General features: G+C 39.1%; 1 protein-coding gene across 8 annotated transcripts in view; it reads right to left on the reverse strand.

Annotated features, from left to right (window-relative positions):
* Positions 1 to 23609, reverse strand: part of KLHL32 (kelch like family member 32) — a 209815-nt gene that overhangs the window by 16792 nt on the left and 169414 nt on the right. For 4 of the 8 annotated variants that reach the window (XM_028846772.2, XM_028846771.2, XM_015136955.3 and 1 more), the window contains 1 exon segment: positions 9637 to 10363. In XM_028846772.2, coding sequence (XP_028702605.1) covers positions 9637 to 10363 — 727 coding nt within the window. 8 annotated transcript variants of the gene reach the window in all.

Below are 23609 nucleotides of genomic sequence, written 5' to 3' on the forward strand. Positions count from 1 at the left end.
AGCTGATTTGTCTGCTCTGGGTTACGATGCCACATGCTGCTATACTGTCCCCTGCAATCAAAGCACTTGCAAAGATAGATTCCATGCCTTCCTCTATCGAGTATATTTTATAGATTGGCAGTTTTGATCTCCCTCCCCCACCCCAGGGGGGATAATCTGCATCTTAACAGCTTTCTATAGATACATCTGTCATTAAATATGCCATCTCATATCAGTATCCATTTTTAAAACCAAGTTTTCTCTAACTTTGAAGTGCCACAGTGAAAGTTAAGACTTTTCAGCCAAAATTGAAAATGAGCAACCCTGTCTTATACTTTTGAACTGTGACTTAAAGATATACGGCAGGTTCCCCCAAAGTCAAATAAGTCTTTAAAAACTGCCAGAAGGAATGAAAAGTTACCACCATGCTACCAGCAGTGAGAAATGCTTTCTATCATCAAGACAGGGGAAAAGCATTTTTCTTAAGCTTCCCTGTGCAACTCGCTACAAAATGTTGTGACAAATGGATGAGTGCATACTGGAGAGATGACAAGCGACTGCCAAACAAGCAACCTTTGTCTCTGCTACTGAGATCACTGACTCTCAAACTCATATTCTACTCAAAAGTAACAACTGGTCAATGCTGACAGTACTCATAAAATAGAGTGTACAGAAAAACTGCTCTCATGGTACATGGTCAGACTGGGTCAAGTCTGATGGCTCTGCTAATTTTCTTTTAATGACAGAAAACACCTCTGTTGATTAAATAGAGTAAACTGCAGGAGTAGATGCCTATGGTTCTTAATGCAGTGCTAATGCACAACCAGGACAGAGCGGGATGCAAAGAACTGATCCCCACACACAGGGTGGAGCATGCTCCAGGTTGGAATTCTGCCAGCAAATTCAGGATTGAGGAAAACCATCTCAAGTTTTCTGCAACTGTCCTGGAGACATGCAGTGGCCAGGTTCACACTAGTCTAAGGGAAGAGTTTCAGGACAGGCTGTGGCATTAACATGGGTCCTCTATGACTGTATCCTTGGGGAAGCCGTTTAACACAGCCACGCTCAGCTTCCTCATATGCAAAACAGACATGATGATACTTCCTCATAGGTTTCAGATGAACTAGAGTGCATGGCATAGAGACAATCTACAGAGGGAAGTTTGCTACAATCCTGTAGCTGTTTATAAAAATTTCTTACCATTTCCACAAAAGATACAGATGACTGTATGTGAAATACTGAATTAATGAATGAATGAATTGCATAGTGTGAAACAGATTTCTTATAATTCTTTTTTCTAATAACCAGAATTACCAGGGTTTTTTTTTTTCAGTATTCAAGGCCCTTTTCTTTCTTTAATAGTTTAAGCCTCTCTCTTCCATAAACTTTCTCCAGTTCTTGAAAGACTAAAACTTCATGCTTACAATTTAATTACCTAAAGAATAACCTGCCATTAAGTGCGAGTTCCTATTAGTCATTGTTTAGAGGGCTACATTCATTGTTAGCCCTTGATAAAAGTAATATCATAGGAATATTTATAATAAATGCAAAACCAAACTTATTATTATCTATTTTTATATGACATCAGACTGTCCATATTTTCTGGACATTTATAATACTAAACAATTATAGCCAAGAATGTTTCTACTAAATTAGCATCTTGAATAGAAGCATACATAATCCATGCATTAAATTAAAACTAGCATCCATATTATTTCTGTCATACTTGAGGAACCCACACAGATGATGGGTACTTAATATACTCAAAACCTGCAAAGTCTCTAATTTACAAAATACCTATAAAGGCAGGGTTGCTGCATTTGAAAATATAAATTATGTCATTTAGAGCAAATAGGTACAAACTTGTGACCCAGAAATATGTAAAGTATGCATTATGTATTATTTAATGAGTGAAATGATAAAATGGGGGTGAAATCAACCATAATGCAGATATCAACTAGATTCACCTGCCCTTTATAATATCAATAATATTCACTTTAACCCCCATTCCTCATTCTATAGAAAGTTGAAATCCTGCCTCCAAATATTTTTGCACATTCCCAGCAGGGTCAAACTCTCAAGGCCACCTCTGTCTGTCTTTAATGTCCCAGCTTTGATGTGCTCTTGGATCTTTTATCTCCCTTCCACCATCAACCAAGTTCTTCAGCCATTCCCTACTTCTATGGCCTAGCTTTAACCATCTTCTTTCCTCTTGGAAATAAAGCAAATGATATCGTTCAAATATTCTTTGGTAGAACAATACAGCTCACCATTTAGTTTACCATCTTTTACTAGACCCACTAGTTAGACACAAATGAATCATCTAAACAAGAGCGGTTCTCTCCGTGAGAAGAATTCTGTAGCCAATGATTTGGACATTAAAAAAAAAAAAAAAAAAAAAAAACTTACAATACCAATTTTAAAGGCCATTAGACTCCTGTAGTATGTAACCCTTTCAGAAAACAATTTTCTAATCTACACCAATGTATTTTAGAGTAGATCCATGTTATCACCTTTCTCTTTACATTTTAACTTTATGTTTTAGAAACTGAACCGTAAAATCACAGAGAGACATTATGTGTCTCTTCTCTGCCCTGTAAAGGATGGACAGTTAAGCAATTAAGGACAATCAATGATTGTTGATTCTAAACAAATCTCCAGATAGCACTCTGCTTCTGTGTATCATTTACTTTCAGTCTTATGCCATTTGGAAGTTCTTTTTACAATTTAAGCATCTATTTTGCAGACCTTCACTGTCATGATAAACAACTGGTAACCTGTGTGGTTTGGTGGGAAAAGCATGGTCTAAAGAACCAGAGACACAGAGTTCAAATTCTAACTCTTGTCAGCTGTTTAAGCTGTGTGATCTGGGGAGTCATTTAACCTTTTCAAGCCCCATTTCCTGGGCAGTGATGTGAAGGTAAATAAACAAAGTACAACTTCTTTGGCATACAGGTAAGACAGTTTAGGATGAAAACTTTATTAATTATTTGGAGAATGTAGGTGATCTGATTGCTTTCTTTCCTTTAAATCATTAGCTCTCTAACAAGCATTGTAGAATACTACATTTCTGTTTGGTTTCCACCTCAGTTCAATACTACAGTGGCTTTCTTTTCATCTCTTTCAGATGTGGGGTAGAAAAGATTGGGGCACAAGTGAAAAAAGGAAAAAGTAACTGCTGGGGGCAACTGGTTGCTAGCATCTAAAGCAACGAAGATTTAATTATTCATGGACATTCCAATTCACTAGGAACTTTTAAGTGGATGCGCCAAGTTACCCAGCTCCAAACCTCTATCAGGCAAGTGGCTTCCTCACATCATGGCTGCCTCCAGCGACAACAAGGGGCATTCTCTTACTCCTTACTCCCGCAGCACACACTGGAGCAAACCGTCAGCCCTTGCCTCTCACTTAACTGGGATCCTAGCTTGCTGAACTCCTTCCAGGAGGATCCTCTGGACTATTCCAGTCTCAAAATCTTTCATCATGAGTGAATCCACAGACCTGCCTTCTTCAGTCCTCTGCTGAGCACCATAAAACGACAGAAATTTGAAAACGGAGCCACTACAGTTTTGTGGTTTCCAAAGTTAGTGTGGATTCTGTACACCTATTTTTATTTAACCGGTTAATTCCCTCTGTTCTCTCTCAGAGGCTTATTCCAAGGTCACTCTCCTCAGGCCCTTTACTTAGTCCGGACAGGCACAATCTCACAGACCTGTTTCTCATTTGTATCAATCTACAAGAAACTCCTCAGGTTCCTGCCCTTCACCTGTGAGCTTACCTAGGTTCACACCCATAATTATCTCCTTCCCTCCAGGCTTAAGGGTCCCTCCCTTCTCAAGTTCAAGACCTGACCCCTGCCCAGCTCCCTCTTGCCTTTCAGGACTCTGTGTCTGTTGTCAATATTGTATCATCAGGACTCTTCACTGTTCCTGGTACCTCGGAAATGCTCTCAGCGTTTACCAGCCAAATGGATGCCCCTCCTCCCTACACCTTCAATTTCACTCTCTTTCCTTATTTACAAATATGCTTAGTGCACTTGCATCCTTAAACAAACAAAATCCCTCCTTCACCTCTGGATTTCCTCTTCTAACTACTCAGCCAAACTCCCCTCTTCCTTCCTTTCTTCAGCCAAACTCCCCTCTTCCTTCCTTTCTTTCCTTCTTAATCGCCTTTATTCTTCCTAAAGCCAAAATGCTTATTAATTTATAGTGAAAAAATGAGGCTGTTACATGAACTAAAATATGTGTACAACTAAAAACAGCACATTCTCTCCCTATATGTATACAGGAAGCCAGATTCTTAATTGGAAAGTTGTCTGAGAAGCTCAGATTCGGGGATTGAAGTTTAGATAATACGCTTTTTCATTAGTATTAGACTAAGACGGGCTTTATCCTAACTTTTTGCCAAGGTAATCTGTACCTGGGGTTTCTATTTCCTCACGTTTCTATCATACCTTAAACTACTGTATTCTAGTTTCCACCTTCTTCCAATCCCCTGAAACTGCTTTCACTAAAATTTTCCCAAGTAAAAAATGCAGTGGAAATATTTTGGACCTTAATATCCCTGTAGTATTGAACAGCTCTCACTGCACCTTCTTTTTCGGTTTTGGTTTCTGTGACACTCCTCCTCCTCCTCTGACCCCGCCCATTCCACATTCTCAGGCTCCTTCCTTAGTACCTGCTAACCCTGCACCCTCCTTGCTACTATTTCCCAAACTTCTGCCCTTAGCTCCTCTCCAGACAAACTCTTATCCATCTCTCTTGTCACACTCTCTGCCTCCTCCTCCTATTATGTCACTTACATTTGCTCTGAGAAACCAAAGGCAAGATCTTCTCTCTGAGTCTGAGAAGAGGGGGTTCTGAGGAAAGTGAAGAAGTTCCAGCCAGTGAAGGAAAGGTGTGAGAGAGCAGCAGTAGGGTATAGAGAGGGCTGAGAGTGCCACTGTGCGTGATGTGCTGAGAATATACCCATATCAAGCCTTCCTGCTGATTGTCCTCCCATAGGCAGAGCCGCCTAGGTACAGACACAGACCAAGCAGATCACTGGGTTTGTCAAACACTGCATGTTTCCCAGAGGACAAGATAATTATTGAAGTGATTGGACCATGAAGTTCAAGTATGAGGACAGGGAGGAGTTAATGGATAATAGAAAGTAGCCAATGGACCTGAAGCTAAGTTAGGCACCTTCAGGGTTAAAATAATTCCTCAATTATTTTAGGTGCTACCTTTCATGCCTTCTGCAATAGTCACTCCATGCTTTGCACTACTTTTGTACCTTGGAAAGACTTCTGCTGTCACCCTCTAATTACCTGTTTGAAAGTCTGTTCCCTCTACTATATGCTACTTTAATGCTCCAGCACTATCCCGGAACAGGACTTGGAGAGGTTAGGAACTTTAGCTCAGCATCTCATGATGGATAAAAAATACAGCACAAGTTTTTTGTGTGTGTGACCACAGTCTGTGGTCCCAGTGTACCACAACTCAGGCTCTGCTATGCCTGCTTTTAGTTCCCAATATTTTGTCTACAATTCTTTTTTCTTTTTTTTTCTTTTTTTTTTTTTTTTTGTGAGATACAGGTTCGCTCTTCTTGCCCAGGCTGGAGTGCAGTGGTATGACCTTGGCTCACTGCAGCCTCCACCTCTCGGGTTCAAGCAAGTCTCCTGTCTCAGCCTCCCAAGTAGCTGGGATTACAGGCACCTGCCACCACGCCCGGCTAATTTTTGTATTTTTAGTAGAGATGGGGTTTCACCACGCTGGCCAGGCTGGTCTTGAACTCCTGACCTCAGGCGATCCACCCTCCTCCGCCTCCCAAAGTGCTGGGATTACAGGTGTGAGCCACTGCACCCGGCTTTGTCTACAGTTCTCAAGATGTAAGTAAAACAATATCTGCATAAAGATAAGGCAATTCTATTTTTAAATGTTAATAAAATTTTACATTATTTTAATTAATACTAGAAAAACCCAAGTCCTATTAGTAGCTTTGAATAAATTAAAGTTATTTAAAATGGGGCAATGCAAACTTCATATAAATTTAATCAAGATGAAAATACACATAGCTTCTAGGGAGTTAAAGAAGGTTTAACAAATGTCCTTTCATTAACGAAATATCTGAAAAATTATTTGATTGCCAGCTCCTAGAGGGCAGGAAGTATGTTTGCTAAATGAATTTCATGTATCTGTGACTCAGCACTATCCTTTACAAGGGTGTGACACTCACCAAGAGAATCAAGAAAGCACTTAATATTGCTTTTGAGCAAATGCAGTAACATTTGTCTTATTTTTATAGTTTTAAAGCACTAACTTTGCAGTTAGCCTCTTATTTTGTTATCATTTGATGAAAATGAAAAAAATAAGCTATTCTTCAAGATGAGCTCAGTATTAATTTTCCCTCACACACAAAAAAAGGTTTTTTAGTAGTTCACAAAGTATACCTTCCAACAGAGAGCATATATTTTAAAAATACAGCTGTAGGATATTTAAGTGCTTATTTTACTTTGATACTGTGAATTTCAAATCAGAATGGTACGGAAAACTTGTGAATTGGGTCACAATGTCAAACGCTACAGGAGCCTGTAAAATTCGACTCTAACATCTTTAATTAAATGCTAATGGATATGTACATACAGCATGATTTTCTGAATTCCTTTCTGCTTGTCATACTTTAAAAACTATAAACAGGTTTCAAGATTTCCTGACCCCAAAAGGGACTGAAATGGGGGAGAGGTGTGGAGAGGGAATGAGCATGCTGGAAATGTCAAGTCTCTAAAGAAACATTCATTCTGTGTTCTAGAGAACAGAACCAAGACCCTAAAATCCACCTTCTATAATCCATACTACCCCCATCTCAGGCAAAGTTTGCAAAATACCAGAAGGATGCCCCCATCAATTAAATTGGAAATACATGATTATTTGGTAAAGGATAAGGGATAGCCTCAAACATTTGCATCTGCTCCAATAAATCAGGTTACACTCCCAACTCAGTGATAGGCAGGGTGAACTATACCTGTATTTTTGTTAAGGGGCCCATTAGCAAATCTAGTCACCCCTCCCTATTCATGGTTAGATTCACAATTGATTTATTATAAGCTGGGCCTGAGGAAAGAGGCAGACGACTGAAGGCATTAGAAATGTCACTGGCGATTTCCTCTTCTTTCCAATTAAAGGTATTGTACTGTACACAGCAAAGTGAGTTTCTCATCTCAAGTACACAGTAGGGAGAAACAAACCTGAGAAAATTGTGATTGTTTTCATTAAGTATGGTTAACACAGGCAGCATATATTAGTGCAAAACAAGAACAAAGAAAATGTATTTCCTTTCACAGTAGGAGAAAAACAAAGTGAGACAGCAATAAGGATCTGTAATAAGTTGATAGATTTAATAAAATGGAAAAGGAAACATGTAGACCCATATTGAAAGGGAAGTCAACTTGATACCAGGACAACGGATCTAGCGAGTCTAAGAGGAGCTTCTGTGCTTTCTTAAGGCCTCACTAAAGAAGGTATTAAATCATGATATCTTTAAGACTATGTAAGGGAAAACCCAGCATTCTTTTACAAGCTAGGTTTACAGCCAAAACACAAGGAATATTTATTCAAATATTTACGAGAAATTCATACAAAACTTAGAAAATGCAGTGCAAAATTTAGGAATACAGTATTTTAATAATATGTGAAACTAAATGAGTCAATGGAAGGAATCTCAATGGGAGAAAACATAAATGGCATTGATTTCATAAACCCATTGTTGTTTTGCCATCCAAGACAAGTACAGATCTGTTCCTTCTATTAGCAAAGACTTATTTGCTGCCTAGCTTGAAATTTCTTCAGCACAGCTAAAATAATATAGTCCTGGTGGTTATTAACTCCTGACATATATATTTAAAGAAAAAGGAACAGTAATTAGATAAATGAGGTTTTAATTTAAATATATCTACATATACTAACATACATACTTGTTTCTAATGTTTCTCTGGTATAGAGCCAGTAAATGTTGGATCCTTTTCATCTATCTGCTTCCTTAGTCCTAGTCTTCATTCATTAATTTATTGAGCACTTAAACTCTGATGTGAGCTAGGTTCTGTCAATAAAATAAATCAGTGAGTTGCCAATAACTGAGGCACCACTCAGAGAAGCTGAGCCTGTGACTGTCTTCCTGGTTATTGAGGACAGCAGAAGAACAAACACTCAAAGTCCAAATGAATTTAGTTTAAAGAAGTGCAAGGGAGAATTTTGTCAGAGCAGGTGTTAGAACACTAGAGATGATTATTGAGGAAAGCTGAGAAGCCTTTGCAGGTGTACTTAAAGGTAATGATTTCTTCTAAGGACAAACATCAGGATTATTCTTAATATTTAAGTTTTTGACCCTTTCTATTCCTCTTAGTGCTTGATGACATAGAAATCCAACAAGCTCCATTTGGGTTACAATACGAGTATCTTCCAATTGGGAGAAAAGTCAGCTTTCTTCCTGATAGAAAAACCTTTCAAAGGAGAACACTTGGGGCCCTTCTCAAAACTAAGATTGAAAACACGGGTTGATAATGTGATGTTGATAGCCATATGCCTCACAGACTCCTTCTGTATAAGCCAAAAGGCAGCCCAGAGGGGTGTGAAGGGTCTGTGGGTGTGGAGAAAACAAGATTGGCAAGGAGTAGTTAACTGTGGATTCTGGGTTGTCGGTAGATGGGGTTGATTATTCTAGTCTCCCTACTCTTTCCATAATCAAAGGTTTTCAAGAGATGAAAGGTAAACTAGAGCTCAAACTGTACCATCAGTAAAAATGGGAAAGTAAATTGGAATGAAGGGTTAGAACGGCACAAGTAATTACCATTCACAGATAATTTTTAAAAAATTTTTTGTTTTAGGCTGGGCGCAGTGGCTCACGCCTGTAATCCCAACACTTTGGGAGGCCAAGACTGGTGGATTGCTTGAGCTCAAGAGTTCGAGGGCAGCCCAGGCAATGTAGTGAAACCCTGTCTTGACAAAAAATACAAAAATTAGCTGGGTGTGGTGCTGGACTCCTGTAGTCCCAGCTGTTTGGGAGACTCAGGTGGGAGGATCACTTGAGCCTGAGAGGTGGAGGTTGCAATGATTCGAGATGGCACCACTGCACTCCAGCCTGGGTAACAGAGTGAGACCCTATCTGAAACAACAACAACTTTGTTTTGTTAACTTAAATCCCCTCCCTCAATGCACAGCATAGTGATTATTTGGATATATACCTATTGCTATACCCAGAAAAATTGATTAACTGGGCTTTTACTTCTCTTGCCTTGTCTTTGATGAAATGGCTCTAGTCAGGCAGCCAGGGGTGAAAGAAAAAGCAAAGGATCTAGATAAACCATAAGCTGTGCAATATAATCCATGAATAATCAAGAGCTGACAGGAGAAGGTCTGGTAGAAAAAAACAGTTGTGATGGACCAACAATTTCCACCTTGAATTTTTATTCCATTAATCACTCAGAAAGTCACAGAAAGTCGCATTATTTCCAATCACATTGCTCTCTAGAGTAGGTGCTCAATAAATGAATGTTAATTAGCTAAAATGGCACGCTTGTTTCAATCTTTCAATTACACATGGCCACACTATTCAAGCTTGACTTTTAAATGTATACCACAATGAAAGTGTGTTTTGATAAATCCAACGTGAGGTGTGTTCTACCTGATATCCAAAGAAGACCATCAGCCACATATCCAGCATGGCATGAAAGGGATCTGTCAAAGGACTGAACAAAAGTCCATTTGTTCTTCTTGGGGCAATATCGCTCAACTGTAGGTAGAACCTGGCGTAGTTCATTTCTGCCCCCAACTGCATAGAGGTATTCCTCCATGGCACCCAGCACAAAATGCTCCCGGCAGTTTTTCATGGGTGCTATCTCTGCCCAGGAATTACTGCGGGGGTCATAGCGACAGGCAGTCCTCACGGCACACGTCCGGCCACTGGCATGCTCAACTTCCCCTCCAGCCACAAACAGGAAGTCCCCCATGACTGCCACACAATGGTGGCTCCTTCCCACAGGCATGGGAGCCAGCTCACTCCAGTTGGCAATGGCGGCTATGAGAGCATTCTCCTGATCAACGGGATTGAAGTACCGAAGTTCCTTGACCTTGCAGACCTCGCGCTTTTTCCCACCAATGATATACAGAGTGTCTGACTGGAACCGTGGTTTGGTCCTGCGAGTCTGCCAGACGGGCTGTGCATAGATGCTCTGGTGGTATTCCAGGGCCTCGTTGACAAGGGCTGTTGCAGTCTCACTTGCTTGGACAAGGGGGTGGGACAGGGCAACTGTATGGAGAGTATCCACATCCATTAGGCCAAAGCGGATGTATTGCAGGAGCTCGTCCATGTGCTGGTAGTGGCAGTTGTGTTCCAACCACCTCACAGCTAGCTGAAACAGAGGGAAGCAAGATGAGAAGAGATACAAAGGTAAGAAAGAAAGAGAGAAAGCAACAGCATATAGGTAGGTTACCTGTATTCTTCCAGGCAGGGAATAATACAGACTTTCTTACAAACAGTATAACTGGAATATTTTGATGCCCAGATGAGTAACTTTTATTCTGTATCAGCAAAGACACAAAAGAACTCAAGACATTGCTGTAGGGGTAACAAACAATGTGAAGCAACACTGACAGGGGCTTCAGATATCATTTGGGGTGAACAATAATTGATTTTCAAAGAACGAAAATACTGTTGTGAAACAGCCTGTTCCCTTATGTTTCATGCATAAGAGGCTCAGTACACCCCACCACCAGGAAATGTCAATGGTGGGCAGTGTCATCATAGCTCAAGTAATATATGTCAACCCATAAGCCAAGGTGCTGTATCAATATGAGTAACGTAAGAAAATATGTGATCATCTGAGACCACAGGGTGTACTTGAGAGAAAATCAATATAACACTAGTAGAATGATTTAGAAAGAAAAAGACTCCCCCTCTCACCCCACATTCCTTTAGTAGGTATAACAGTCAGGAAGCAATAAAAGAAAGAGTAAGATTCTAACCTATTAATTTTTTTCCCTCAATTAATTTTTACCTTGAAGACAGTTGTTATTTGCATATGTAAGATATTGGCAATTTGTTAGAGTCATTTTCACAAAAACAGAATATAGAGGAGATCATCTTTGCATTATGTACATAATAGCAGAATGTAATCCTAACCTTTTTATTCCTTTCAGATCTCTTTTAAGAAGGAAAGGAGTTATAACATTTTGATATCAGCAGTGAGAATTTCTTAAAACTAAAGAAGGTACATTGTCATAAATAATAAAAATTATTGTTTAATTTTATTTATAATAAAATCATATAAATAAAATTACACATTTATTATTAAATAAAAAATTATTGTTAATTTTGTTATGACAATGTACTGCTTTAGTTTTCAGAAATTCTCCTTTTTTTTAATTAAAAAAAAATCATCAAGGCCAGGCACAGTAGCTCATGCCTGTAATCCCAGCACTTTGGAAGGCCGAGGCAGGCGGATCACGAGGTCAAGGGTTCGAGACCAGCCTGGCCAACATGGTGAAACCCTGTCTGTACTAAGAATACAAAAATTAGCCGGGCGTGGTGGCACATGCCTGTAGTTCCAGCTACTTGGGAGGCTAAGGCAGGGGAATTGCTTGAACCTGGGAGGTGAAGATTGCAGTGAGCTGAGATTGCATCACTGTACTCCAGCCTGGGCGACAGAGCAAGACTCCATCTCGGGGGAAAAAAAAAATCATCAACGAAAAAAGCACAGTTCATTTATGGAGCACCTAAATTATTTTAATTAGTGTGACTTAATAGTTACATTTGGCAAACCTTCCCAGACACCAGCATAATGAAGTATATCTAACATCTCAGTCAACGTATTTGATATGAATTATTCTTAGCAGCACTTAAAGTAGATTTCCCAGACAATGTGAATGTGAGTCTGAAGGAATTAGCAGAAAAAAATGAAGCAAAGAAAGAGAATATTAAATAATTTTGATAGGGGCAGGAGGCAGGAAATTCTGGGAAGAAGGTGGGTCCCAGTGAGGGTCCCACCCTCAAGCCTGCCACCGCAGCCCAAAGTGAGAACATACATTCCTGTTTTATGCTCGAATGTTGACTTTTCCAAAACCACCCATGACCCACCCCACCCCCCATCCTGTACCCATAAAAACCCCTGACCCAGCCAGCAGAGGGGAGAAGCAGTTGAACATCAAGAGGAGAAGCAGCAGCTAGATGTCAGAGACTACAGTTGGAGAGAAGTGGCTTGACTTCAGAGGGATGGCTTGACAGAATAGCTTCAGAGAGGAGTCTGGTGGGTGACGGCCAGACTTCAGGGGAAGATTACCTTCCCACCCCATCCCCTTTCCAGCTCCCCTTTCTGCTGAGAGCCACTTTCACTGGCAATAAAATCCCCCACAATTATCATCTTCAACTTGTTTGTGTGACTTCATTCCTCCTGAATGCCAGACAAGAACTCAGGTGCCAAAAGGGTGACCCTCCACTGAGCTGTTAATATTTAAGCCACCCACAGATGGCAAAGATAAAAGAGGGCAGACTGTAACACTCCTTCTAGGGCTTTGGGGGCTACAGGCACTCCCCACTAAATGCTGCGGTGGGGCCTGCATGGAGTTTTGCTCCTGCCAGTGCCCAAAAGCACTTGCCAGGTCCTGCACCCACTCACCTGCATGTTCCCTCCCATGAGGGGTTGGGTGCAGCTGGTTCGAGTGAGTGAAGTTCACCTCTGCTGGCGCTGAAGCGGCTGGCTAGCTCCAGCACTCACATTCCAGTTCCCGCCCATGAAGGGGTCAGGGAAACTGGGGGCCCGCCCAGGATCTTCCTCTGGGAACCTGCCTAGGATACATCAGAAGGGTGAGTAAAATGCAGATCTATTTCTTATTGTCCTCAGACTTTCCTCTGAGCTATGACCCTTGCAGAGGACAGGATGCAACCCTGTCATCTCTCTCTTTCCCTCAGGTGAAAGGAATGTTGGCTCTATTTCCCTTCACGGAGGTTTAGTCACCATGTGGGACCAGAATAAAGTCCTGGGGCAACTGAAGGCATCGGGCCAAGGCCACTCCTCAGTGTTGCTGGAAGGCCCCTGGACTGGACCCAGTCCCAGATTTAATGGGTGGTTGGCTAAGAACCCCGCCTCCAGACTTTTCTGTGGTATCTTTCCTTTCTTCCTTTATGGTTTGAAATGGCTCCTATCTGTTATTTTATAATGTTAAGGGTTTTGCTACAAACTGCAGAAATGTTACTAAGTAGAATGAGCATTTGGCCCAGCAATCAGATAAGCAATTCAGAACAATATGATTTCCATCTCTTCTTAGAGGTGCCACAACCACCCCCACACCAACAGCAGGAGGTGCCTGTTTTGAGTTTGCCCCTGCCAGCGCCGAAATAGCCAGCTAGCTCCATCACCTGTGCTCCAGTTCCCGCCTACAAAGATGTCAAGGAAAATATCCAGCTTCAATTTTATTGTGCTTTACTGCCTTTTTGAACCATGGAATCAGGATTCTGGACTTCCCTGTTCATATGATAGATTTCACTAGGGGATGGGGGGGAAGTGTACTGAGGGAGGGAAAAGGAAATGTCATATTCTCAGACCACTGCTCCTTGGCAAACACAAACTGGGTTTTCATCCTAGTGAAAAGAATCACTAAACTCTCTAAGGCGCTGGATGATTTCGGACATTCAGAGTTTCTGCATCTATTTGAAAAAGGGTTCCAAAAGTCGAGATGCATTTGGGGCTTGTATTTTTTGTTTTCTGAATCAAGTGAATGTGGAAGTAAATTCACTTCTGCAATGTAATGAATTGCATCTCCTAATGAGTGACAGACTGAGAGAAATGAAAAAGGAATGTCGCTAGGTGCCAAGGAGGCAGACACGGTAGAGGTCAGACAAGCGATATGCTCTAGATGCTTTTATAGAAGGTAGCATTTTTAACTAAATAAGGTACCAACCTGACAAAAAAAATTATCTATGTATGGTAATATCTGCAATAATCAAAGATATTGCAAAAGAAATGAGTGACATGGAAAAATGGTACTCATCAATCACCAGGTCTCTGCCAGAAGTGGAGACAGTTCCCACATGCCGCACCCTAGATTTTCTCTACCCTAATCTTGGAATTTTCAAGAGATGGGGTTCCAATTATTTCTGGGGAGACTGTTCAGCAACTTGATAAATAATTTTCCACTCTTTGCCCACAGTTTTGCAAAAGTTCTCAGGGATAAAGTCATCTGGTTCAAGGTCATTTCTTAGGCACCAGGTAAAATTTTCTGAAATATAATATTTGCTATTGTTCCTAATTTAATCAAGTAATTCTAGCTGATACTGCTTTGCTCTGCAACCAATTTCTTGGCATTCTTATATCCTTACAGTTCTGCATCTTTCATATAGATACTACGGGAAACAGCACTAGAGACATTAGATAAATATCCATGTCTCCATAGGCTCTTTTTATAGCATAGTGCTGCCCATTTAATTATTTTTCTCTCCTCATAAATCAGTTCTTCCTATGCCATAATCAATCTTCTAGCCCATCTCTGAACACCCTCTGGTTTATCTTTCTAGCAAACAGTATTACTAACTGCGTGAGAAGCACACAAGCCTCAACTATGCTATGCTTTTAAGAAAATCTCTAAAGAATAAAATTGGCCATAGAACAGTGACCACTGTGATCTATTACTGATTAATTTCTGGTTTGTAGTCTACCATCATCCCACATCACATGTGTCGTGATGTTTTCTATGTTCAATTTCTCCAAATACTATGTATTACAGAATATTTTTTGCATAACTATTAGTTTGCATTTTCTGAGATATTTTTATATTATTTCTTTCCAACATTTCTAACTTCTCATAGATTTCATGTAACTTTCAACTTTTATCATTTATTAATATTTTCAGACTATACACATCATCCCTACTTGTTGGGTTTATATTTGTTTCAGATCAAAGGTGAATCTAATTTACAACTAACTATCTTGTTGACAACTATAAACTTAACATGTACACAAATTACACGGAGGTTTCTGGTCAAAATCTAGGCTCTGATTCAGTAGGTGGTGGACTGGAGGATGAGTCTGCACTTCCAACAAGCTCCTCATTGCATATGCCACTGGCCCACGTACCACACTTTGAACAGGAAGGCTTTGGACAGATTTCCATTCATAACAGTATTCTCCTATCAGGCTGTCATGAATTTAGTCACTCTAGGAAGCTGTATATATTAACTGTTCCATCCACTAAGGTAAATTGCTGCCTTATCAGAGAAAATTCACTCTGTTTTTTTTAAATTTAAGCAGGTATAAATCCAATGAAGTTGAACTAATGCTTAGGTTATGATATAGGATACTTAATTAGCTTAATATTACAGATGAGGTAGCATTTTTTGAGACCTTGGTTCTATACAGTCTATAAATCGATGGCTGATTCTGATAACATAAAGTAAGCCATAGAAACACTCTGCATTTTTGCCTTTGCAATAATAAACACATAAATGTAAAAGTGTTACTGTGCTCGGTTTTTACATTCATAAGAATCTAAAGGAAAAACCCCACTGAAATCACAGATAACTCTTGTTTATTCAAATAATAATTTTAAAATGGCAAAGAAAATTCAAAACAATGGGCCACTTCAAAATCACCTTGTGTTGTGAACCTCATCTGACACTATTCACTGCCATGCTGGTGGAGGGAATCCTGGAGCCCATTTAAGGAGCTTAGAGACTACAGCAAGAAGAAAGCTGATTTATCATTGCGGCATCATAGAACCCAAAGACAACAGTTAGCTTTGTGGTATATTTTGGTGCTTAAGCTTGAAAAAGATTATTCTTGGAACTGGTGGCTTTTAAAATAATGACATTACACTGAGAAAGCACAACTCAGGGTAAGCTGAATCCTATTCTAGCTTATTTATTCTGGCATACTGAAATCCCTATCACCCTAAATTCTAGGATTTAATCGGGAAGAAAATGGAGCAGGCAGCCTTTTTGGTGGCCAAGCCAGCAAGAGTGGAAAGGAAACGACAGATTCAGTTTAGGACGACATTACAAAAGAGTGTTTAGGAAACATGGCCATTAGGTAAGACAATTCCTAAACCACCTGCAACACAGTGGACGTTATTTCCACATACAACAGGAGGCCTCTCAAGCACCCTGCCTGACCCAGTTCACCTGACCACAATGGAGAACTGTTCCTTCCTAAAAGGAACATTAAGTACAGTTTAATCCAACTTCAACCCAACTGATCCTCAGATATTTGCTAAGAACAGCACCTGACCCACAGTTTGCAATAAATATTTGTTGCATAAATGGAAAATCCTGTTTTTAGGCTATTTCTCACATTCTCTTAAACAAATAGTATCAATTTCTTTATTCACACATACATACACACACACATATTTATCCATCACAGGCTTCAGTTTTCTATTTTATTATCTCATCTTTATGGCTTTCTTATAAGGCCTTTATAAGCCCTCAAGGCTCCACACTGCAGCATTCAGTGCCCTAAACATAGATACATAAGCCCTTGTTTTCCTCCCTCACATGTTCGGTGTTGGCCACTTCTATTTGAGATTCTTGGCAAGGCAATAGGCACTGTAGTCTTTTAAACCTTCACATAACTTATAAAATATTTGAGCAAGAAGAAAGTTGAGTCCATTTGGCTCAAGCTTTTCAATTTTACAAATGGAAATCAAATCCAGACGAGTTAACCGACTTAACCCAAGTCATATAATGAATTAGCAGAAAAGCTAGAACTAGAAACTAAGTTTTTAACCTATACAATGTATTTTTTATTATATCTACTTGTCATTATTTTTCCATCAATAATTATTTCAAGGGAAAATCCAGGCAAATGCACTAAGTCCAAACATAACTTCTATATTCAATAAATTAGAAAAATTCTGCTTTAAAAATAAGAATGCTTTGCTTCAAAATAGGTTGGCAGTATTTTTCAATGAGCCTCATTTATGGATTACTTCAGAAATAAAGACAATAGGTTTATGATACCAATTAAAGAGTTTGTAATTACAGAACAAATACTGAGGGGAAAGGACATGTCTGGAATCTTGAATTATTGCTTCACTTTTTATGAGAATATATATTTTACATTTATTTATTTATTTATTTATTTATTTATTTATTTATTTATTTTTGAGACAGGGTCTCACTCTGCTGCCCAGACTGGAGTGCAGGGGTGCGATCTTGGCTCACTAAAACCTCTGCCTCCCAGGCTCAAGCGATTCTCCTGCCTCAGCCTCCCGAGTAGCTGGGATTACAAGCACCCGCCACTACCACCCAGCTGATTTTTGTATTTTTAGTAGAGATGGGGTTTCACCATGTTGGCCAGGCTGGTCTCAAATTCCTGACCTCAATGATCCATCTGCCTTGGCTTCCTAAAGTGCTGGGATTACAGGTGTGAGCCACTGCACCCGGTCTATTTTTTAAATGTATTTTAATTCTAGATTATTTCCTGTTAACTAAAGTTGGCCCAAAAATATACAGAACAACTAATCCCTTCCCTAATCCCTTCCCTTTAGTTTTCTCAGCATATCCCTACTGATTGCTATTCTACAGAGTAGAATATATGATATATAATCCTAAACATAATAGTATATAATCCTAAATGCTACAAATATTGCCCTAGTGCAATTAAAATATGGAATTTACTCATATGTATTTCAGAAATGTATCAATTATATGAAAAAATGTTATATTCCTAACATTATCAAGTCCTCATAATGTGATTCTAATTCCTTTATTGTTCATGTGAAACACACTCAGATAGAAGCTGCTATTTTGACATCTAAAATTCCCGATCCTTTTAAAGAAGTGGATGTTTTGAATTCTGTTTGTATATATCCATATATATTATACACTATAACCCCAAAGGAATGCCAAAACAATGAAGATATTATTCTCAGATTTCCAGAAAATACATTAATTATGAAGTCATTCCAAATTCAAGAATAGACATCATTGCACTCTTCCGCAGAACTGTCTTTATATCTTGCAAATACATATAAATACAAGTGCCCTTAAAAAGCAGGTTCTCATCAGATGAGTGATCAAATCTTTTAAGCAATGCTAACAAAGAATAAAGCCCTATGACATTGCCTTAAAGTAACAAGCATTTTTTTTGTCTTGGTCTACAAATATCGTCTTTTACTTCATCATGAAGAGCTGAGTAAGCAATGACTAGTATTTTTGCTGATAGCCTTTATTCTGCTCCTTGACCAGGGGCAGCTATTATTGTGCTCCTATGTAAAATCTGGATGCAGACAGCTCTGCTGAAGGTGCACACTAAGTCCTCCTCTTTGCAGAATCCCACGCTGTGAGGCACAAGTGTCCATATCCTTACCAGTCTTGTCATCCCATTGAGATATGCCAGGGCACCAGTTTCCCCTCAGTGCACAAAAGGCAGCATAAATTCCACACTTCTTCAAACTAAGAAAAAGACAAAGGAAGGGCACAGGAGCAAGTCAAAAACTCACTCCTGAACCTCCATCAAAGAGCAGGGCAAGGTGATGAGCTCTTGGGCAACAAGAAGCAGGAAGCCAGGAAAGCATGTTTTAATAGAATGGATGATGATGCATCAACGAATCTTTTCCTTTCTAAACAGAGTATCAAACATGCTCTTTATCTTCTAATTTATGTTCTCAAAGGGAAGAGTTCAGTGATCGTTCTATATTAAAGTACATTGTTTTATATGTCATTTTATAACACCTTGAATTCCAATGAAGACAAAACTTTAGCATGTTACTGTTTTAATATTACATACAGTTTCTTTAAAAATGTGATGTTTCCCTAATGCAAGTGAGCAAGTGTCGCAATTTGCCATGCAATACTACACAGAAGCTCACCTCTGTAACGTGAGTCATGTAAGGTGAAATAATGATGTAATAAACCAGAATAACAACTGCCATAGAGAGAAAAGTATATACTAATAAATAAATGCGACAGATCTTATAGTTACATTCTCTTCTTTGAGACCGAATGGAAAGTTTCAGTTCAAAAAGACAACTTTCCCATAAAATCCAAAATCACCAGAAACGAGGGACTCAGCATCAGAGCATTTTCCTTTACCAGAACAATGAAAATGTTACCATGGAGGAATATTAAAAATTATAACAGTGCTCACCTGAGTGCTATAATTAAAACTGTGTCAACATTTTCCTTGTAAAACAGATCTTTCAAGGGAGATTGCACATTAACCATTATAGCTGACTACAGACTTATGTAAGACGCATAGGCTATTTTTTCTTCTAAGAAATATATTTCAATGGAACCAAATCTGATGATGCCCCGGGCTCATATACTGTAAGAAAAAATAAACCTGACAGATTTTTAAAGCAATATTCAGTTTATCACAGATGATAATAATACATTATTTCATTGTTCCTTTAAAATTCTGTGAAATTGAAAGATTGGTAAATGTTATTACGTTCACCTTTAACATATGATTTGTTCTCTGGTAATCATCTTTAAACATATTTTTTAAAGTACATACTTCAGAACTCCAAAAGCAAAAAGCCCTTGCAACTAAAGGTATCTCTTTCCCACAAATGGGGATAAACACACAGGACTGGAAGACTCACAACAAAAACTACCCTGAGACCTGCCACCTGTAAGTTCCAGATATTTAAGGGGGTGCACGAAAAGTGACCCGAGTTGTCCCTTTGCTCAATCTTATAACAATAACAAAAGAGGATTTGTTTAAAAGGTAAATTTTATATCAAGATGAAGAGAAAATCGAGATAGGATAAGAGGTGAAGTTAATAACCTATGATATCCTTTTTACCTGTGAGATTCAGCCACCAGTGTAAGCTGATCTTTGAAAAGCCAATATTAAAAGGGCAACATGAGTATATGGCTGATATTGGATCCGTTATTTGGCTTCTCATCTGTAAAATAAATTAGTTGATGAGAGAGTGTCCTCCTTCTCTAGGATATATGTTACCTATGGATCCACCAAAAATCTTGTAAAGTAGAATTCTCTAATTTTCCTACAGGTGGTAGAAGCAACCAATATTAATCTAGTATCCAAGTCACAGGTTTCTGTAGCACAGATAGTTTTGATAAATCCCTTTTCTGAAAAACAAGGTGACTTTTTTTGTCTAAACTCTGCTCGGCTGAAATGTCTGCGTGAATGTTTGCATGTATGAAAGTCCACGTGCACGTGGGGCCACACGCAGAGAAGTGGGTTACATCATAGTCACTCTCCCTAGGAACAACTTTGATCAGATTATATTATGAAATTGAATAATAATACCATCTCTTGTAAAAATAAAATAAAATTTGTGCCAAATAATAAAAATTTCAAATTTATTAAGGTGACTGCTTCAAGGTAATATTGGTTAGAATCCCAGAATAAGATCTTATACATGGCCGGGCGCGGTGACTCACGCCTGTAATCCCAGCACTTTGGGAGGCCGAGACGGGCAGATCACGAAGTCAGGAGATCGAGACCATCCTGGCTAACACCGTGAAACCCCGTCTCTATTAAAAACACAAAAAATTAGCCAGGTGTGATGGTGGGAACCTATAGTCCCAGCGACTCCGGAGGCTGAGGCAGGAGAATGGCGTGAACCTGGGAGGCGGAGCTTGCAGTAAGCCGAGATAGCGCCACCGCACTCCAGCCTGGGTGACAGAGTGAGACTCCATCTAAAAAAAGAAAAAAAAAAAAAAAAAGAGATCTTATACATAAATTGAAGTTTTAGTAAATTGTTCACATACATTTTACCTCTGGACTGTCTTTAAATGCACCATTCCCTCCATGAGGCAATATAGTGGTATATTTATATTTATATATAATGGCATATTTATATATGTTTATTTATATATAATGGTATATTTATATTTATCTCACAGAGGTAAATATACCTTCATGATGGTGGAGGGTGGGAGGAGGGAGAGGAGCAGAAAAAATAACTGTTGGGTACTACGCTTAATATCTGGGTGATGAAATAATCTGTACAAACCCCGATGACATGAGTGTACCTATATAACAAACTTTCACGTGTACCCCCAAACCTAAAACTTATATGTATATATACCATTCCCATTCCATATCTAATATATACAAAACTTTTAAATGGCAAAAATGTCCTACAGGACAATAAAAAACAGCACCACCCTTGCCAATAATGTTGTAGGAAAAATGAAACTTCTTGGTCTCCTCATATTTGAGCAAAACACATGTACAGTTATAGAATAACACCCTATAACTTCCCTTCAATGGTTTGATCATAGTATCTGAGCCAAAAGACAATATTCATCCATCTAGTCACTGATGGCTGGGATTGCATCAGAGCATTACTCAATGCTGGATTGATTGAAACTTCTAAATAAAATGATAGCTCCTGCATATTTATATAACATGCCCTACTAGATATTGAAGGAACTTTGCATGTGGTCACTGAGATATTCAGTTTATATTGTTAGAACAACACTGGAAAATGAGAGAAAACCAATTTGATCAATAAAAGAAAACCCTTCTGTATCATATTGGCAATAGGGACTAGAGCGACCTTACATGGGTCACAACTCCCCCCATTGTTTCCTAGCTACTGCATGCAATAGGGATGCATTACCAGGGTGAAGTCAGCTGAAATGGCTAGGGAAATCCTGATGCTTTTTTCTGTCACGAATTGGTATATGCTTATAGAGGTAAATGTGACACAAGGAAAAGAATACAGGACTTGGTGTCAAAAGATCTGTTTCTGCAACCTAATGTATTTGTGCATTTATGAAAAACCAACATACTGATACTCAGTTTTATCAACATACTGATACTCTGTAAAACAAGTATGGTAATACCTATGTCATAGGGTTCTACAGAAGACTGAATGCGATAAGATATGTGAAGGTGCTTGGTAAACTGATATTTAGACAATGTACAGAATTTATATGATGGCAATATGCCTCCAAGAGATGAAAGTATTCCCCAATATAATTATCCTTTTGAATTCTTTTTTTTTTTTTTTTTTTTTTTTTTTGAGACGGAGTCTCACTCTGTCTCCCAGGCTGGAGTGCAGTGGCGCAATCTCGGCTCACTGCAAGCTCCACCTCCCAGGTTCATGCCATTCTCCTGCCTCAGCCTCCCGAGTAGCTGGGACTACAGGTGCCCGCCACCACGCCCGGCTGATTTTTTTGTATTTTTAGTAGAGATGGGGTTTCACAGTGTTAGCCAGGATGGTCTCGATTTCCCGACCTCATGATCCGCCCGCCTCGGCCTCCCAAAGTGCTGGGATTACAGGCGTGAGCCACCGTGCCCAGCCCTTTTTGAATTCTTGATAAAGCCATCACATGCAGACCATTTTTATGTAATACAATATTGTGTGTTAGTGATGTAAATTTTGAGAGATTGCTATAGTTGATAAGAAATTTGCTACATAGTATTAAATACTTCACATATTTAAAGTAATAATAAAAGTATGGCAGCACGACAGATTATAAACTAGCTCTTATGATTAACCATATTTCACACAAACTCAGTAATTCTAATCCAGTAATTTAAGTTCTGTGACTTTGTTAAATTCAATGTTGGAGAAGCATGACCAAATGAATGAATGAATGAATGAATGAATGAATGAAAAGGGAGAGACAGACTTAAACCCAGTTGTTTTTGTACAACACTCAACATATAAGTCACTTTCATTACTTGGCTTGGGTTTCCCATTACAAACATTTCTCAATTTCTTAAGTGTCCATTACGTCAGAAACTTGGTGACAAAGAAGATTCTAATCAGTATATATCAACATTCTCATTTGCCATTCACTTCCATTAATACCATAAAACTCGATGCTTATTCTTGATTTTGAGTGTCTTGATATGTTCCTGTAAAATATTCTAATGAAATTTGGAATTGTCGGGGGGAATCCTGCAAATCTGGAAGTTTAAGCCTTTTGTAGACAGATTTTTCAGAAACACACAAGAACCATCTTTCTATGTTGTCATTTCATTGGTGTTTTAAATGTTGCTGGCACATTTATACATTTTATGGTTAAAAAACTGTTTAATTTGTAAACATGCCCTAGAGCATCCTGAGAGCATCAAGCCTTTGACTATTTCTTCATGAATTGATTCAAGAATAATGAGCTTGGCTGAATGCAGTGGCTCATGTCTGTAATCCCAGCACTTTGGGAGGCCGAGGTGGGAGGACTGACTGAGCCCAGAAGTTCAAGACTAACCTGGGCAAAATAGGGAGTCCCTGTCTCTACCAAAAAAAAAAAAAAAAAAAAAAAAAAAAGCTGGGCTGCAGTGACACATGCCTATGGTCGCAGCTACTTGGGAGTCTGAGGTGGAGGGATCACCTGGGCCTGGGAGTTTGAGGCTTCAGTAAGCCATGATTGTGTCACTACATCCAGCCTGGGCTACAGAGCAAGACCATGTCTCAAAAAAAAAAAAAAAAAAAAGAAAAGAAAAAAAGAATAATGAGCCAAGAGCACAAGAGCAGGTTCACTGGCAAATATGCTCACCATCTGAAATCAAATCTTTAATATTATGACCAAATGGACCTCAGGGGCTCAAGTAGCTGCCCCAGGTCACTGACACAAAGACAGTCAAATCCCTCAAGCGAGTGGTACTATGATGAGTTTAGATGTCCAGAAAGTACCCAAGTTGCATTTAAGGATTTAATGTTGGAAGCCTCCAAACA

This window comes from Macaca mulatta, chromosome 4, assembly GCF_049350105.2.
Source record: "Macaca mulatta isolate MMU2019108-1 chromosome 4, T2T-MMU8v2.0, whole genome shotgun sequence".
Taxonomy (NCBI): domain Eukaryota; kingdom Metazoa; phylum Chordata; class Mammalia; order Primates; family Cercopithecidae; genus Macaca; species Macaca mulatta.